The sequence below is a fragment of the Stegostoma tigrinum genome, chromosome 18 (genome assembly GCF_030684315.1).
Source record: "Stegostoma tigrinum isolate sSteTig4 chromosome 18, sSteTig4.hap1, whole genome shotgun sequence".
Lineage (NCBI taxonomy): Eukaryota > Metazoa > Chordata > Chondrichthyes > Orectolobiformes > Stegostomatidae > Stegostoma > Stegostoma tigrinum.
Window position 1 is genome coordinate 51351839 of NC_081371.1, and position 19676 is coordinate 51371514.

The 19676-nt window shown below is 41.9% G+C and overlaps 1 protein-coding gene across 2 annotated transcripts in view; it reads left to right on the forward strand.

Annotated features, from left to right (window-relative positions):
- The window catches only part of LOC125461157 (nuclear transcription factor Y subunit beta-like), a 29558-nt gene extending 15456 nt beyond the window's left edge, over nt 1-14102 (forward strand). For both annotated transcript variants that reach the window (XM_048549624.2, XM_048549625.2), the window contains exons 3-7: nt 29-162; nt 8160-8357; nt 9118-9202; nt 10962-11041; nt 13568-14102. In XM_048549624.2, coding sequence (XP_048405581.1) covers nt 29-162; nt 8160-8357; nt 9118-9202; nt 10962-11041; nt 13568-13600 — 530 coding nt within the window. In that variant the 3' untranslated portion in view covers nt 13601-14102. The remainder of the gene's footprint in view (nt 1-28; nt 163-8159; nt 8358-9117; nt 9203-10961; nt 11042-13567) is intronic.
- The last annotated feature ends 5574 nt before the right edge of the window (nt 14103-19676 follow it).

The window sequence follows — 19676 nt, forward strand, 5'->3', positions numbered from 1 at the left end:
GTAATTCTGTAATAATCTTCTGTTGCAGGAGATGCTGATGAGGGGCTTGGTGACCATGATGACACAAATGGCTCCAAAGAGTCCTATAGGGAACAGGACATCTATCTTCCGATTGCCAATGTCGCTCGGATAATGAAATCAGCTGTACCTGCAACGGGAAAGGTAGTGCATAACATTATTGCTTGATGTTAAAATTCTTTAGCAAGCCCTTCCTGTAAACATCTTACTTATTTCCTTGTTTGGGTCAAAGTGAAATGGTTGTAAACCTAAATAGACTGAGGATTAACATTAACTACAATGAAAATAGCAAAAATGGTCCAGTTAATGCTTTTTACTGTGTAGCGGAATACTTCAATTAGAGTAAAACATTGTATCCTCAATCTTGCTGTGAACAATACTGTGGAAGGTCATAACTGGCATGTCTCAGGATCATTTTGAGATAAGTAAAAATGCTGACGATTAAAGTTTTGATGAGTGAGATTTCAACCAGAATATTTCTAATGGAGCAGATTATATGCAAAGTACTTCTGGGACAATTCTGAAGCAACCAACAAGTTAATTCTTGTTTCAATGGTAATTTTCAAAAATAAGTTAATGCCCTTTGTCACTTCTCAGTAAATCCCATTAGAGAGCATTTGATATATGCTGAGAGTAAAAGCAGTTGAATGTAAATGCAAATTTTTCAGAAGCGATTTTCATACAGGGAATAAAAGCAGTTACTTTCAGGTTTCTGTGGATCTATCTCAAGCACGCTCCTTCCTTTCTCATCTGTCATGAGTCAGGGACGGCATTGCATCAAAGAAAAAACATAGAATGTGGTGAAGATGAGTGGGAAGCCAGAGAGTTGGGAAACCTTTTAAAAACCAGCAGAGGGAGAAGATGAATTATGAGAGTAAGCTGGCTAGAGTAAAAGAAGATTAAAATGTGAGGCTGGATGAACACAGCAGGCCAAGCAGCATCTCAGGAGCACAATGAGATGCTGCTTGGCCTGCTGTGTTCATCCAGCCTCACATTTTATTATCTTGGAATCTCCAGCATCTGCAGTTCCCATTATCTCTAGAGTAAAAGAAGATTAAGTTTTTTTTCAAAAATATATAAACATGAGAGAGGCAAGAATGGATTTTGGACTGCTGGAAAGTGAGGCTGGAGAAGTAGTAATGGGGATCAAAGAAATGTTGGAGAAACTGACTAGGTACTTTGCTTCGGTCTTCACACCAGCATCCCAGAACTCCGAGAGTCAGGGGCAGAGGTAAGTGTAGTGGCCATCACTGAGAAGTTGATGAGGAAGTTGAAAGTTTTAAACGTGGATATATCACCTGGTCCAGGTGGACTACAACCCAACGTTCTGAAGGAGATAGCTTAGGAGGTTCTGGTGGCATTGGTGTTTATTTTCAGGAATCGTTGGAGTCAGGGAAGGTACCAAAGGACTCGCAAATGACTAAAGTAACCTCCCTGTTCAGGATGGAATGCAGAAGATGGGAAACTCTTGGCGAGTTAGTCTGACCTTAGCTATTGGTAAGATTTTAGAGTCCACTGTTAAGGATGACATTGTGGAATACTTGGAAGTACATGGCAAAATAGGGCTGAATCAGCGTGGCTTTGTCAATGGATAGGACGGTTGTGAGGATTAGAATACAAGAACAGAGATGTACTTCCAAGGCCATATAAGGCTGTGGTCAGGTCCATTTGGAATACTGAGTAGTTTTGAGTCCCAAAACCCAAGGATGATATGCTGACCTTGTAGGGGGTCCAGAGGAGGTTTACAAGAATGATCCTGAGGTTGAAGGGATTATTATGAGGAGTGATTGAAAAGTTGGGGACTGTATTCGGTTGAGAAGAATGAGGGGAAGGAATCTGTTTGAAACGTACAGAACGCTGTGTGGTCTGGATAGATTGGATATGAAGATGTTTCTGTTAGGAGGAGAGACTAGGACCCTTTAGAGCTGCGATGAGGAGGAATTGCTTTAGCTAGAGGATGGTTAATCTATGGCACTCATTGCTTCAGAAGTCATTGAGTATATTTAAGACAGATTCTTGATTAGTAAGGGGGTCCGTGGTTTTAGGGAGATAAATTATCAGATCTGGCGAAGCTGACTCTGGGCCAAATGGCCTAATGCTGCACCTATATCTGTGGTCTTATGGACATCTACCTACTGCTCACTGGCATTTTTTGAAAGCCAATTTTCACATGGATGTTGAAGACCTCCAGCAATTGTCCTGTTTCTGCTCCCTCACCCTGCCCCAAATTATCCTTGTGAAACCAGATTTATTCAACATCTTGGAAAGATCACACATACCTTAAGCTCAATGCCCTAAAGACCGAAGTCTGTCATTCATTCCAAATTTTGTGCTAGTGAATCCTTCCCTTTCCCAATTTCCACTGACTATCTCGGACATTGTAACTGTGATATCCCATTCACCCTTGAATTTCTTCGGCCCACAGATTCTCAATGAAATAGAGCTTCCCTACATCGTTTGCTTCACATTATATAGGAACGTAATTAGGAGCAGGAGCAGGCAGTTCAGCCCTTTGAACCTGCTCCATCATCTAGTATGGCCACGGCTGATTGTATCCTGGTTTCAAATCCAATTACCCACCTGCTCCCTAAAACCCTTTATCTTGTTTTTCATCACAAACATATCAATTACTTCCTCAGTCTATTGACTTTGATTCTGTCTGGGGTAGTGAGTTCCATTGATTCAAGTTGTTTCTCCCCATCTTAGTTACAAATATACCTCTTCTCACTCTATCTGTGACTTCGTGTTCAAGGCAGCCCCACAAGGGGGTACATCCGTTCAGTGTCAACTTTGATTAATCCCCTTTAGCATTTCATATCTCAGTCAGATTCCCCTCATTCTCCTGAACTCCAGTGAGTCCAGGCCCAAGCTATTGAACTGCTCCTCGCACAACAGCCCTTTCATTCCTGGAATCGACCTGGACAACCACCTCTGAACTGTCTCCAGTGTCACCACATCCTTCAAGTGAGGAGACCGAACAATATTCCAGATGTACCTTCATCAATGTCTTATATAATTGTAATGACACTCGTTTACTTCTATAATGCAATTCTTTTGCAATAAATGCCAGGATTCAGTTTGCCTTTCTTATAATATGTTGTACCTGCATACCCATTTTCTGTGATTCGTGCATCAAAACATCCAGATCCCTCTGCACTGATATACTTTTTAAATCTGTTTCCAATTTAAATAATAATTTATCCTTTTGTTTTTCCTTCAACCCACTTAATTTCAACATGAGTCTCATTGTACAAACATTTCCCTACACTATGTTCATTGCTCACCACCTAACTTCTTTCAGGTCCTCCTTGTTGTCACGTTCAGACTCCACTTGGTCTCTCCTGCCACTGCCATCTCATGCGTAACCATTACCTAAAACTGTCCATTCCTTTAATTCTAGCCTATAACTGCATCTCCTTCTCCTGCCTTTGTCCCAGTTGTTGGTAGCAGTTCCTTCAGTGTTCAAAACACGTGCTCTGGTGTTCCTTCCTTAACGAACATAAGACGTAGGAGTGGAAGTAAGGCTATTCGGCCCGTCAAGTCCACTCTGCCATTTAAATCATGGCTGATGGGCATTTCACCTCCACTTCCCTGCACTCTCCCCGTAGCCCTTGATTCCTTGTGAGATCAAGAATTTATCGATCTCTGCCTCGAAGGCATCCAACATCCCGGCCTCCAATGCACTCTGTGGCAATGAATTCCACAAGCCCACCGCTCTCTGGCTGAAGAAATGTCATCTTATTTCCATTTTAAATTTACTCCCTCTAATTTTAAGGCTGTGCCCACGGGTCCTAATCTCCCCGCCTAATGGAAACAACTTCCTAGCGTCCACCCCTTCTAAACCATGCATTATCTTGTAAGTTTCTATTAGATCTCCCTTCAAACTTCTAAACTCTAATGAGTACAATCCCAGGATCCTTAGCCGTTCATCATACATTAAACCTGCCATTCCATTGATCATCTGTGTGAACCTCCGCTGGACAGGCTCCAGGGCTAGTATGTCCTTCCTGAAGTGTGGGGCCCAAAATTGGACACAGTATTCTAAATGGGGCCTAACTAGAGCTTTATAAAGCCTCAGAAGCACATCGCTCCTTTTATATACCAACCCTCTTGAGATAAACAACATTACATTCACTTTCTTAATTATGGACTCTACCTGCAAGTTAACCTTTAGAGAATCCTGGACCAACACTCCAAGATCCCTTTGTACTTCTGCTTTACGAATTTTCTCACCATTTAGAAAATAGTCCATGCCTGTATTCTTTTTTTCCAAAGTGCAAAACCTCACATTTACTCACATTGAATTCCAGCCGCCATTTCCTGGACCACTCTTCTAAACTGTCTAAATCTTTCTGCAGCTTCCCCACCTCCTCAGTACCACCTGCCTGTCCACCTATCTTCGTATCATCGGCAAACTTCACCAGAATGCCCTCAATCCCTTCATCCAGATCATTAATATATAAGGTGAACAGCTGCGGCGCCAACACTGAACCCTGCGGGACACCCCTCGTCACTGGTTGCCATTCCAAAAAAGAGCCTTTTATCCCAACTCTCTGCCTTCTGTCAAACAGCCGTCCTCAATCCAAGCCAGTAGCTCATCTCGAACATCATGGGCCCTCACCTTGCTCAGCAGCCTCCCGTGAGGCACCGTATCAAAGGCCTTTTGGAAGTTTAGATAGATAACATCTACTGGGTTTCCCTGGTCTAACACACTTGTTACCTCTTCAAAGAATTCTAACAGGTTTGTCAGGCACGACCTCCCCTTACTAAATCCATGCTGACTTGTTCTAATCTGACCCTGCACTTCCAAGAATTTAGAAATCTCATCCTTGACAATAGATTCAAGAATTTTACCAACTACCGAGGTTAGGCTAATTGGCCTATAATTTTCCATCTTTTGCCTTGATCCTTTCTTAAACAAGGGGGTTACAACAGCAATTTTCCAATCATCTGGGACTTTCCCTAACTCCAGTGACTTTTGAAAGATCACAACCAAAGCCTCTGCTATTTCCTCAGCCACCTCCCTCAGAACTCTAGGATATAGCCCATCGGGGCCAGGAGATTTATCAATTTTTAGACCTTTTAGCTTTTCTAGCACTTTCTCTTTTGTAATGCCTACCGTACTCAACTCTGCCCCCGGCTCTCCCTAATTGTTGGCATACTACTCAAGTTTTCCACTGTGAAGACTGACGCAAAGTTCTTCAGCTATTTCCTGATCTCCCATCACTAGCCTTCCAGCATCAATTTGGAGCAGCCCAATATCTACTTTTGCCTCTCGTTTGTTTTTTATGTATTGAAAGAAGCTTTTACTATCGTTTCTAACATTACTAGCTAGCCTACCTTCATATTTGATCCTCTCCTTCCTTATTGCTCTCTTTGTTATCCTCTGTTTGTTTTTGTAGCCTTCCCAATCTTCTGATTTCCCCGTGCTCTTGGCCACTTTATAGGCTGTCTCAGTGATAATGGGAACTGCAGATGCTGGAGAATCCAAGATAACAAAGTGTGGAGCTGGATGAACACAGCAGGCCAAGCAGCATCTCAGGAGTGCAAAAGCTGACGTTTCGGGCCTAGACCCTTCATCAGAGAGGGGGATGGGGAGAGGGAACTGGAATAAATAGGGAGAGAGGGGGAGGCAGACCGAAGATGGAGAGAAAAGAAGATAGGTAGAGAGGGGATAGGTCAGTCCAGGGAAGACGGACAGGTCAAGGAGACGGGATGAGGTGGTAGGTAGGAAATGGAGGTGCGGCTTGAGGTGGGAGGAAGGGATGGATGAGAGGAAGAACAGGTTAGGGAAGCAGAGACAGGCTAGGCTGGTTTTGGGATGCAGTGGGGGAAGCGGAGGTTTTGAAGCTTGTGAAGTCCAAATTGATACCATTGTGGCACTGCAGAAGGCCCATGATGGACATGTCGTCTGAGGGATGGGAGATGGAGTTGAAATGTTTCGCCTCCTGCAGTGCCACAATGATGCCACCCGAAGGTTGCAGGAACAGCAACTCATATTCCGCTTGGGAACCCTGCAGCCCAATAGTATCAACATGGACTTCACAAGCTTCAAAATCTCCCCTTCCCCCACTGCATCCCAAAACCAGCCCAGTTCTTTCCCCGCCCCCCACTGCATCACAAAACCAGCCCAGCCTGTCTCTGCTTCCCTAACCTGTTCTTCCTCTCACCCATCCCTTCCTCCCACCTCAAGCTGCACCTCCATTTCCTACCTACCACCTCATCCCGCCTCCTTGACCTGTCCGTCTTCCCTGGACTGACCTATCCCCTCCCTACCACCTCACCTATGCTCTCCTCTCTACCTATCTTCTTTTCTCTCCATCATCGGTCCGCCTCTCCCTATTTATTCCAGTTCCCTCTCCCCATCCCCCCCTCTCTGAAGAAGGGTCTAGGCCCGAAACGTCAGCTTTTGTGCTCCTGAGATGCTACTTGGCCTGCTGTGTTCATCCAGCTTCACACTTTGTTATCTTTATAGGCTGTCTGTTTTTCTTTGATATATTTCCTGACTTCCTTTGTCAGCCGTGGCTGTCTAATCCCACCCCGGATAATCTTTCTTTTCTTTGAGGACACAGTACAGAGGTTCATCCCAATTACACCCAGAAACTCCTGCCATTGTTGCTCTACTGTCTTCCCCGCTCGGCTCTGCTTCCAGTCGATTTTCATCAATTCCTCTCTCATGCTCCTGTAATTACCTTTATTTAACTGTAACACCATTACATCCGATTTTGCCTTCTCTCTTTCAAACTGCAGACTGAACTCTATCATATTATGATCGCTTGCCTCCTAAGTGTTCCCTTACTTTAAGGTCTTTTATAAAGTCAGGCTCATTACATAGCACTAAGTCCAGAATAGCCTGCTCCCTTGTGGGCTCCATCACAAGCTGTTCCAAAAAGCCATCCTGCAAACATTCCATGAATTCCCTTTCTTTGGATCCACTGGCAACATTATTCACCCAGACCATCTAAACATCCCCTTCTCAAAAATTTCCAACAAGCTTCCCGTTATCCATCCTAACCTCTTCCTTCCTGATTTGGAGTTTGATTTCCTTCTGATTTGTGAAGCACTATGGGACATTTTCGATGTTAAAAGTGTAACATAAACCCCAGTAGTTACAAAATGAAGTACACAGTCAGTGAAACAAATGATATTGTTTTGGAAATTCCATAGACTCTGTCCTATAATGGGTCAGTTTCATTTTTTCATATATTTTTACATTCAAAAACAATCATCCCAGTCACTTTGAAGGGGCACCTGTTGACGATACATGAACTGTGCAATAATTAGTTGTGCTAGTTAGACTGATGTGGGATCTTTGTCTGTAACAATACTAGAAGCTAGTAAGTTCATTTAATCTTGAGGCTAGTTTGTTGGTGAGTTGAAGTAACAATTCTCCCTTGCAGGCACCTGTGCTGTCATTGGATAACTTTCCTGACTGGGATTTTATCATTACATTTATGTGACAACAGAGTGATCCAGATGCAATTCAGCGGTTTTGAAATACAGTCGCTATTACTGTAGGCAAACCTCAGGAGATCATTTGTACACAGCAAGATCCCACGAAAAACTGCATTCTGTTCTCTTCCCCTGATGTACTTGTGTCAGATATAATTTGCTGGAATAGCATGCCATACAATACTTTTCACTGTGTCTTGGTACATGTGCCAATGATAAATCGAACTAAATCAAATGAATGAGCGGATTGTTGATTTCCAATCCTCTAAATAAAGGACTAACTGTAGGCCAAGATGCCAGGAGAATTCTGTCTATGAAAACTTCTGTGGTAGGTTTGCTTGAATAGGGCGTAGAGTCTCAATTTGACATCTCCAACAATCCCATGACGCTGAATTATGTTTCGAACACGAGCACAAGTTGTTTGCTCTGAAACCGAAAAGAATATTCTTTGGGCTTAAGTTATTCTGTAAATTATACTTGCAATCGTCATTCATTCCAAAGAAAGCACTGCTGTTCTTTTTTGTTTGCACATCCTTCAGTCTAGTTCAAAACTTCCTGTCAAGTTGCGCTTGAGGTGATCGCTTCCTGTGCTTGACTGGACAGTACATTTAGATGACATTCTATAAAACCATGATGTGAAGTTGCAGTGTCTCTGTCTCTCAATATTTCTAACAGTTGTCTTTCATTAGATTGCTAAAGATGCTAAAGAATGCGTTCAAGAGTGCGTGAGTGAGTTTATCAGCTTTATAACGTCTGAGGCTAGTGAGCGATGTCATCAAGAGAAACGCAAAACCATCAACGGTGAAGACATCCTTTTTGCCATGTCCACATTGGGCTTCGATAGTTACGTGGAACCATTAAAACTTTACCTGCAAAAATTCAGAGAGGTGATACTGTTTTCACTTTTACAAAAAAAAGTATTTAAGTGGCGGTGGCTATTGTCTGCTGCTAAATAACAAGCTCCTCTGTATTTGATTTCTGGGAAAGCAGGCTGCCACACCTTTTTGGAATGTTTTTGCCAGCAGCCTACCATAGAAAAATATCGTTCCTTCTAATTTTAGCACCGCAGCGGTGAGCTGCTTGTTCTAAACTGTTGTGATCAACTCTGAAGTGAAGAGCTGTGTGGAGAAGCTTAAACATGGCCCCGTGGTCCTTCGGTTCATCACTGTGGCACATTACCAACTTAACATGTCTGAAAATTCTTTAGATTCCTATCCTCATTTTCAGTCGTGGTCTCTCTCCTCTCGGATCTCGGCACTTCTCCAATCTGGGCCACTTGTGCGTTGCCCATTTATAATTGTTCCGCCATTGGCAGCCATGCCTTCAGCTGTCTGGGTCTTAGTGTTCCAGATTTTGCCACTTAAATCTCTGCTTTTCCCTTCTCCTTCAAGGAGACCATGAAAATGGGAATTCTGTGACCAAGCTTTGGGGTCACCTGTCTTAATCCCGGTTTACCTAGATCAGTGTTGAATGTTGTTGGGTATCACTCCTGTGACAATTTAACCATACTAAAGATGCTATATAAATACAAGTTGTTGTGAAGAAAATACGAAACCCTTGCTAGCATATGTTTTAATATGTAAACCCTTTTTTTGCAATCGCGTTTTTTCATTTAAATAAAAATTAAAACTGCATTGAATTGTGCAGGCAATGAAGGGGGAGAAAGGATTAAACACATCAACAGGTGGAGGCACAGATGGTCTTGGCGAGGAGCTCACAGAAGAAACTTTCTGTAAGTGCTACGTTTGACCACTGAGTTCTTTTTATTAAAACAAACTTTATTCTAGACGAGCTTTTGGAACAAGAAGGAACTGGAATAAATTATTTCTTCAAACAAAGAGTGGTTACTTCAGAAGACCGCCTTAATGACAAAGTACTGTCACAGCCTTTCTCTCTCACCCATTTATCTACAGTGTGCTGCTGTCATTCAACTTGCATTATACAGTAGCTTTAACGGAAGTTTTTTGCAGATGTGTGATGAAAGGCTAAGCCTGAATCAAAAAGAGTTGAGCATTTGAAGGGGAACACAAAGCTTTGCTGTAAACAATGCAGATTTTGAGAAGCAGTGTTGGAGAGGTTGAGGGGTTTGCAGAGAGTGGGACCCAGACAAATGAAGGCACAACGGATAGTCCTGGAGCATGAGGGCAGGTTTGACAAGATTGTGCATTCATCTGGTGAGGGAAACGATTATTTCTCCTAAATTGTTTTTGAAAGCTGTATTCTTCTTAGTGGAGATTTTCTGCAGATGCAGACCGTGTTGGATCTGAGGATCAGGACTCCCACATGTAGTTCTTCCTTAACATTCCTTGAAGCAATGATAGCTCGACTTAACTGGGAATGTTTCCATTACTGATGTACAGTAATGAGGATAGTGATTGGCTTTAAACTGTTGGAAAATTGGGAGGTAAACAGGCTCTGGATTTATTTTTGCTTTTTACAGCACCATCTCTTGTTTTACTTAATCATAAAATGGTTTCAACACAGAAATTGGCCCTTCAGCCCATCATGACTGAACTGGCTTTTTGCAAGAGCAACTCATTCAGTCCCAGTCTTTCACTTTTCCCCATCACCTCCATTTTTCTCTCCCACTAGGTAATTATTGCCATGTCCTTTAGAAAGCCATGGTTGAATTGCCACATCTGCAGGCTCAAGCAGTGCATCCCAGAGCTAACCACGAGCTGCTTATAAAGCACGCTCCTTTTCCTTTTACCTGTCTCTCTCAAATCTGTGGCCTCTGGTTCTTGATCCTTCCAGCAACGGTTCCAACATTTTTTCCATATTTCCACTGTCCAGAACCTTCATTCCAAACAGCTCCTTCAGATTACCCTTCCATCTCCTCCCCCTGAAGAACTACATTCTATCCTTGTACCTTCCTCGCCCATTAAATTTTAAATCAACGAAAGGGGGATGTGAAATTAGTGAAGTACTGTTGTTGAACCATGCTACTGAAAATACCATACTTTTGATTCCTGATTTCCAAACCTTAGTTGATTTTAAGTATGAGATGGTGGTGAAATATGGTGGGATATGGTTCATGCACGAGCTAAATGACTGGCATAGATTACCTGGGGCAAATGACCAGTTTCTTTGCTGTAAACCTCATGTGAAATGATGTTTCTGACCTGATGCTCATGTTCCACTAAACATTAAAAATATCACAAAGTGTCTCTCTTGAGATTATAGTTTCTGAGAAAATTTGATTTGCATCTTTTGTTTTATAGTTTCCTAGAATATGTTATCTTACATCTTTGTTTTAGTTTTAGAAAATTTTATTTAAATTTATGTTTCCTAAATGTTTCTAAAACACCTGCTGGGTTTCAGTCATGTAGCCTCTAATTGAAAGAGCTTCAGAATATAAATGCAGGGAGAGAATTGCTTGATCTTTAGTAAGCGATTTTGTTTAATGCACAATATTAATTTCAGTTTGCTGCTTAAAAAAATCAGCTGTGCTTTTCAGAATTTTTCATACATTTCTTATTGCCATCCAACAGCTAATCAGTTGACAACAGGATTAATCACTACAGATGGCCCTCCACAAAATGTCATGGTTTATACCACATCTTATCAACAGGTGAGTGCTGGCACTTACTTTACCACAGCAGTAAATGGTTCTTTCTAGTTTATGACATCGTTCCTCATTTCTTATCGGTGGGATTTATTCTCTTTAGTGGCAGGAATTGCATCGTGGAATCATCCAGTACAAAAGGGAGCCATCCGGCCCATTGTATCTGTACTGGCTCTCTGAAATAGTGACCAGTCAGTCCCACTCCCCTTCTCTTTCCCTAGCGAGGACTTGAATTTCTGTAGCGCCTTTCACCAGTTTGACGTTGCAAAAAGATTTACAAGCAATGATATACTCTTGAAATAAAGTGACACTTGTGAAAAATGCTGCAGCCTGTTTACACACAGCAAGGTGTTAGTGACCAGTTGATGTTTTTAATGAAGTTGGTTGAGTGATGGAGTTTGGCCAGGACTCTAGAGAGCAGTCTACTGCTCGTCGATTTAGTGTGACGTCCTCACATTAACATGCCTGTTAAAGGAAACCTATCTGACAGTACTGCACTGGGCATGCCAGCCTAGATAATGTGCAGAGGCCTCTGCTTTGGGACTTGAACCCACAATCTTCTGATTCTGAAGTGAAAGTGCTACCCATTGAACCACCCTCTACTTTCTGAAGTAGATAAATGTAAATTTTAAATTAAGTGTAGTTTGTTGTTTGATAGCAAACTACGCAACGCATGAAGGTTGAAATTCCAAAATGAGGGGTAATAGTTAAGGATACAGGGTAGGTCATTTAGGACTGAAATGAGGAGAAATTTCTTCATCCGGAGAGTGGTGAACCTGGGCGTTCTTTGCCACAGAAAGTGGTTGAAGCCAAAACATTGAGAATGTTTTCAAGGAGATGATAGATATCGTTTTTAGAGCTAAAGGAATCAAAGGATACGGGAGAGCAGGAACAGGGGACTGAGTTGAATTGAATGACAGGTTTTGTAGAGCTGAATGTCTTACTCCTATTTCTATTTTCTGTGTAGAGTTATTGGTGTGATTACAATTTAAAAAATAGTTTGTGAGATTTATATGCACCCACTAGCTAATTGGGCAGGGTGGGCAGTAAGTGCAATTTGTGGTTTGATCGAAAGCTATACAGACAGTGAAAGTTGCAGGCTCAGGGCCTGGTCTGTGCTGTTCTCTCTGACTTTGCAGGATAGGTGGTGGTGGTGAGTTGCTTTAGTGTAATATCCCTGAACAGGGGAGAGTCTGGATCTTCAGGGGCAGTGTCTCGAAGCATGAAGTTTTCTTGGAAAGCAGTAACAACTTTATAATTAAACCTTATATTTAAAAGATGTTGATTTTTGGAGTAGTTGTGGGTGTTGAGGTTGGTTGGCTCGCCGAGCTGGTTTGTTGTTCCGCAGACGTTTCGTTACCGTGCTTGGTAACATCATCAGTGCAGCCTCTGATGAAGCGTCGGTGTGTTTTCCCACCTGGCTTTTAAACTCTGGGGTCCGTTGCGATGGATTGCCTTACCTCCGGGTTTCCTCCGTAGTGGAATGTATATGGGGCCGAGTTTAATGTGTTTATTAATAGCCTGCTTCGTATAGTGCCATGCTTCTAGGCATTCTTGTGCTTGTGTCTGCCCAGCCTGTCCCAGGATCTTGGTGTTGTCCCAGTCAAAGTCGCGGTTCGATGTTGAGTTTGGGGATTAATTGAGGGATATGATGCTGGGGCAGATTAATGGAACAGAGGTACAGATGAGTTGTGATCTTATTGGATGTTAGTTAAAATTAAATTTCTCCCTTTTGTCCTCATCATGATTTTGAAGAAATTCAGGACGTACTCGGTTCAGTTTTTTTTCAAAATCTGATTTTTCATGATCATTGTTACTAGAAATCGGTGTCTCTTCCACAACAGATTGTGTTTGAAAAGGTGAGAATATGGAGTGTAGAGACAAAAGACAGGTCAATGTTTCTTTCATGGAGGAATCTAAAGGAAGTTTTCACATTTACACGTCAGTCCTGTGTGTGCTGATCTGTGTTGGCTGTCAGTGAGGCAGTTTGAAAATCCTCAGCATTGTTTTCAAATCCATCCAGGATCTTGCCCCTCATCTCGGGGGGAGGGGGGGTGGTTTCCTGTGGGGTCTCTATCTGCTGAGATACCGTTGCTCCCCTAATCTCGACCACATGAGCATCACTGATTTTGATTGCTGCACCATTCATGTCATTAACTACCACCGACCCCCACAACGCTGTGATTTCTGCATCTCTCTTTAAATTATTTCAGCCTACACCTTGACAAAACACTTTGTCTCCACTAATTGTGTCTTAAGTGACTCATCATCAAATATTGTTGAGGCACCTTGGGGTGTTTCGTTAGGTTAAAGGCACCTATATAAGTGTAAGTTATTGTCTGACCCACTGTGTTTCTCCACGTTTTATATATAGATTTCAGCTTTCTGGGCACTGTTTGCTTTACGTGTACTCTGTTTCAATTCAGTTCAGTTTTACCATTGTTCTTTTTTAAGAGTTTTCATTTTAAAAATGAGCTGTTTGAAATTCTGTGTACTTATTCTGAACTGACTCCTTCACTTTGGTTCTGGCAGATTTCAGGTGTACAGCCCATACAGTTCTCCTGATGGCAACCACTGATGACTTAGAAACATATCGATTTCCCCACAATAACAAGATAATTGGCTGAAAGAAAGATAAAAGAATCGGCAAGGATGAGAGCAGTTGAATGGCTGATTGACCTGAAGAGGATGATCTCTAGCTGCTCTTGTATTATATTCTTCTGAATAGTTGTAGATGCTTTGACAGGTTCCTGGGGTGTGACCAAGAAATCCAGTTTCTGACCCCACCTGAAAGATCATTTCTTATTTACCAGTTTTAAAAAACTGAACCTTTATAATGTATCACAGTTACAAAGTACTTTTGTTTTGTACAAGAGTTGTTGGGTTTTGTGTGGATACATGCAGGAAGCTGATGTCTTTGGCTGCTGTGTGTCTGATTTATTACTGTCAGAACTTACTGGGCAGTATCTTATTTTCATATTGAATCATGTTGCTCCTTTTGTAATTCAGATAAGTAATTTCACTAGATGTACCCTTTTAATAAAACAGGTGTATAATAAATTGTTTTTGAGAGTACAGAAGCTGGTGTTTCTCTCCCACTGCACCATTCATTAACAATTCGCAAGTTGGAGATCATGCTATGTAATTAGTTTGCTCAGCACAATTTGATGTGAATTGCTCACACCTTCCCTTCCAATTAAAGCTTGCTATCTAGTGTCGGTTTGCAATACTGCATTTGCAGATTCGTTCTGAGTGCAAAAATTCAAAACATAAGTTGTGGCTGGTGAAACAAGTTATGGATTATATATCATTAAATAGCCTTTATAAAATGGACTGAAATGGTAATTGGGAAGCTTTTAGACAACAACAAAGGACCAAGAAACTGTTAAGGAAGAGTAGAATATGAACGCAATTTAGCAAAAACATGGACTATGAAATGCAGATGAAAAGAAATGTGAAATGTTTCTTTTTTTTAAAAAGAAGAAAACTTTGACTAAAATGAATTCTGTAATCCAGCGAACTGTGGGGGCTTTTTTTTTTGAGATTAATACATTTTTGTGTTTGGTGAGGTGGTCGGTATGACTTCTGGTTTTTTCAGTGGTTTGTATACTGGAACTCCAGGCCTCTACGAATTCCCTGGCATGTCTCTTTTGGCTTGTGCTATTATGGATGTGTTGTCTCAGTTGAATTCATGACCTTTGTCTGTGTGTGTTGAGATCGGTGAGAATTTGTCATGTCTCTTGGGTGGCTAATGGATGTTTGTGTACTATTTATTGTCAGTTTTCTTCTAGTTTGGCCTATGTAATGTTTCTCTCAGACCATATGTGGTATTTTCTGTATTACGTTAGTTTCTTTGGTTATGAGTATTATATTTGAGTATGGGATCTTTTACGTTTGTCAGTAGCTGTCGCAGAGTGGTTGATAACAGTGTGGAGCTGGAGGTACACTGCAGCCCAGGCAGAATCAGAGGATCATGGAAGTTTGCATTTCAAGTCAGGACCCTTCCTCAGAATGCTGCCTGGCCTGCTGTGTATCTCCAGCTCCACACGGTGTTATCTCTGTCGCAGGGAGGTTGTTGGCTTGTGGGTTACCCTGATACTTAAGGGTCTGAGCAGTCTTGTGGTCATCTCTGATATGTCCCTGACATACGGTAGGGTGACGGTGTCTGGCCATGCTGTGTCTTCCTGTTTGTGGTCTGTCTCGGAGGTAATGGCGGATGTGCTTTACTGGTATTCATTTCTTTTGAAGCATCCGTATAAGGACTCCTGTTCTGCTTTGCACAGTTCCAGGTTGCTGCAGTGTGTTGTGGCTTATTTGAATAATGGGATACCCAAAAAGCAACAGCTACCGACAAACTTAAAGGATCACATGCCCACAACCATCAAAGCTAGTGTAATATACAAAATACAGTGCAAGGACTGAGAGAAACTTCACATAGGCTAAACTGGAAGAAAACAGACAATAGGAATACACGAGCACACATTAGCCATCAAGAGACACAGCCAATTCTCACTGGTTGCAATATACACGGGCAAAGAAGGACGTAAATTCGACTGGGACGATGCAGCCATAGTAGCAAAGGCCAGACATAGACATGCCAGGGAATTCCTGGAGACCTGGCATTCTAACCATAACTCTGTTAACAGGCACATTGAACTAGACCTGATGTACAAACTACTGAAAAACAGGACCGGAAGTAATGCCAACCACCCCAGCAAACTGAGGCAAATAAATAACAAGTGGGACAGAGCACTAACGCTTCACACTGACGATGTTACGTAGCAGGGTGACGAAACATTTGCAATCAAACACACCAGCTCAGCGAGCAAGTCTACGACCTCATATTTGCAAAATGTCTGAGAGTTACAAATCAGTTAAATGAGTGAGCAAAAATTTAACAGGTGGATTTTTAATTCTGGCAAATGAGGTTTTTGCCTTTGGCTGAAAGCAGAGTGGAGTTGCATGTTATTTAAATGGTGAAATTCTGCAAGAATCTACAGCAGCGAAGGGTTTGAATGTACTAAAGTAAATCACAAAACCAACATCAGAGTTCAGTGGATAATAGGGAAGGCAAATGAACTGTTGGCTTTTATTTAAAAGGAAATGAATATCAAAATAAGATTTTGCAAAAGCTATGCAAGGCACCAATCAGACCACACTTGTAATACTGTGAACAGTTCTGGTCCCCTTTATACAAAGAGGGATATACTGGCCTAAGAGGCAGTCTGGAGGAGGTCTAATGGATTGAATTCAGATAAGGAGGAATTTTCTTGAGTTTGAGAAGGTTAGGCCTGGAGTTTAGAAAAAGGAGAGATCTTACTGGACCATATAAGGTAGGGCATTTGACGGAATGGACGTGAGAGGTTGTTTTCCCTTGCAGAACTATCTTACACCGGCTCTGTTTTTCAGCAGTGGTCTGTATACAGTGTCTATTTCTACAAGTGTGTTAATGGAGTCCTGTGCTGAGAACCAGGCCTCCAGAAATTCCCTTGCAATGTCTGCTGTTCGCTTGTCCCAGTATACTCACTTTGCCCCTGTCTAACTGCTGGCCTTTGTATTTATCGAGACAAGTGAATATTGGTCTTGTCTTTTTACTGCCAGCTGGTGTCCATGTATCCTGGTCGTCCGTTTCCTCGCTGTTTGTCCAATGTAATGCTTATTGCGGTGACTGCATGGGATTCTGTATATCACATTAGTCCTGCTTACTGTCAGTGTGGGTTCTTTAGTCTTTGATAGCATTTGACAGTGTTGATGTTTTTTTTCCCTTTATTCATTCACGGGATGAGGGCACCACTGGCTAGGCCAACATTTATTGCCCATCACCAATTGTCCAGAGGGCAGTTAAGATTCAATTACATTGCTGAGAGTCTGGAGTCACGTGTAGGGCAGACCAGGTAAGGATGGCAGTTTCCTTCCCTAAGGGACATTAGTGAACCAGATGGGTTTTTCCTGACAATTGACAATGGATTCACAGTTGTCATTAGATTCTTAATTCCAGATATTTATTGAATTCAAATCCCACCATCTGCCATGGTGGGGTTTGAACCCAGATCCTCAGAATCTTATCTAGGTCTCTGGGTTAACAGTCCAGTGTTAATACCACCAGGACATTGCCTCCACAGTGCAGTCCTGATCCTATGCAGTCTATGTAGTCTGAGTGTCATTTACAATATATTTTTGACATAGGGTAAAATTAATAGTGTCTTCTACTGTACCAAGTCCTCTGACTGTTGTTTTGTAGGCATCAGCAGATGAAAATTTTTGCGTATCTACTGTTAGTCAACACTTTCTGCAGATGATCAGTGATAATGGGAACTGCAGATGCTGGAGAATCCAAGATAACAAAGTGTGAAGCTGGATGAACACAGCAGGCTCCCGAGATGCTGCTTGGCCGGCTGTGTTCATCCAGCTTCACACTTTCTGCAGGTGTCCCTCTTCCATTCTCTGGGGTGTTACAGTGTGATGTGCACAGTGGAGAGAAAGGCCCTAGAAGGACTGAAGAAAGATAGAAACATCACAATCCTACCAGCGGACAAAGGATGAATGACAGTGGTTCTGATCAGAACTGACCGCACTGTGAATGCACAAGCACTACGTGCGGATACAGCCACATACCAACAGGTGGCATCAGAATCCCACACGACAGTTAGGGAACAGGATAATTTAAACATGCAGGAGATATCACTAACACCGGCTAGATCAGAATGAAGTCAGATAGCTCAAACACCAACACCCACCCCCACCCCAGCTTCTGTGGACACCCCAAGGTATGTCAACCTAGAATCCCACTCAGAACAATAGTCTTCTTACCAGGCACACCTACACACGAGCTAGTGAGAGAAATTGTTAAATTGCCAACAGCACACAACTTTCAGCCTCAGATATTTCTGGGCTCTAGTATTCTTTGTGTTCAATTTTAGCACCCCCTACAGTCCTGAGCATGCATTGATCCCTTCCCCAAGACATGCAGATGTATATTTAAGAGTTTATTTAACATTGAGCTCTTGTCCATTCTGAATCATTCCTTTTTATACTTCATGGGCATTGCTGGTCAGATTGGTATTTATTGACCATAGCCAGTAGCCTTTTGAGAAGGTGTTAAAGAGTACATTGTTTAAAACACTTCAATTCTGGTCTCCCTGCAGTTGGAAAGATGTTGTGAAACTTCAAAGGGTGCAGAAAAGATTTACAAGGATGTTGCCAGGGTTTGAGCTATAAGGAGAGGCTGAATAGGCTAAGGTTACTGTCCCTGGAATGTTGGAGGCTGAGAGGTCACCTTATAGAGGTTTATAAAATCAAGAAGGGCATAGATAGGGTGAATAGCCAAGGTCTTTTCCCCAGGGTAAGGGGAATTCAAAACTAGAGGGCGTAAGTTTAAGGCGAGAGTGAAAAGATATTAAAGTGACCTAAGGGCCAATGTTTTCACACAAAGGGTGGTGTGTGTATGGAATGAGCTGCCTGAGTGGTTGGTGGAGGCTTGTAAAATTACAATATTTAAAAGGCATCTGGATAGGTATATGAATAGGAAGGGTTTAGAGGGATATGGACCAAATGTTGGCAAATGGGACTAGATTAATCGAGGATATGTGGTTGGCATGGACAAGTTGGACCGTGCTGTACATGTCTATGTCTCTATGACTACAGCCCAAATGGTGATTCTCTTGTAGCAGCTTGATATTGCGATATAATTTCAGAGGACAGTTATGAACTCACTGTATCACTCTGGTTCAGGAGTTTATTTTTTTCTTGATGATAGCATTGCAGCACATTTTTAAAAATACTGTTTTGTTTTTAAACCAAGGCATTAAGTAGACAATTTAGAACATTTCTAAATAAAATTCCTGAAACTACTATCATCTCTGCATGATGCAATGTGTATAATATACAGCATCGGCTGCAGAAACACAGCCACAAGAGCCTAGGCCAAAGTGAGGGGAATGACTTAAAGTGAAAAATTATAGCCTACGTCCAGAATAATCCAGACATGTCCTGCATTAAAACTGCCTGTAGTTATTTTATTCAGGTATGTCACAAAACAATTAATATACATACTGAAGGGGCAGTTCACACTGGAGTTACCACTCCTCTACCTTGACATTCCCTATACCGCATGGAATTGCCACAACGTTGGTTGATTATCCCTTTCCACCTCCACTTGTGAGGGCTGGGTCTTTCTATTTTTGTACCCTTATAAACTGTAGACTACAATGAGAAAGAACTGTTCATTTGAACAATTTTACCAGGATGGCTGCATAATTTTACAGCAAGGAATTTGATGCTTATTGTGAACTCTGTTTTTGTGGCTGTCAGTTCCTACAGACAATCAGGATTTGTTTACAAGTGAAGCTATTTGATTTCCAGCTAACTGAGCAGTTTGGAACAGGAAACAAGTTACAGAGACAGAGAGAGAGCAAAGACACAGAAGGATGTATTGTTCTCTTCAGCGGAAACTACACGTTCGCTGCAGTAAAACACTTAGAACAAATTTGGGGAATAAACAGCTACTTTTCCTGAAGCAGTTGCTGTGAGCCCTGACTTTTGAGTTGATAAATCAGAAATATTTTCTAAGTGAATCAGCCACTCTAAACTTTTTACAAAATGCTGGAAGCTTCTAGAGAAAGGCAACTGAACACCAAAGGCC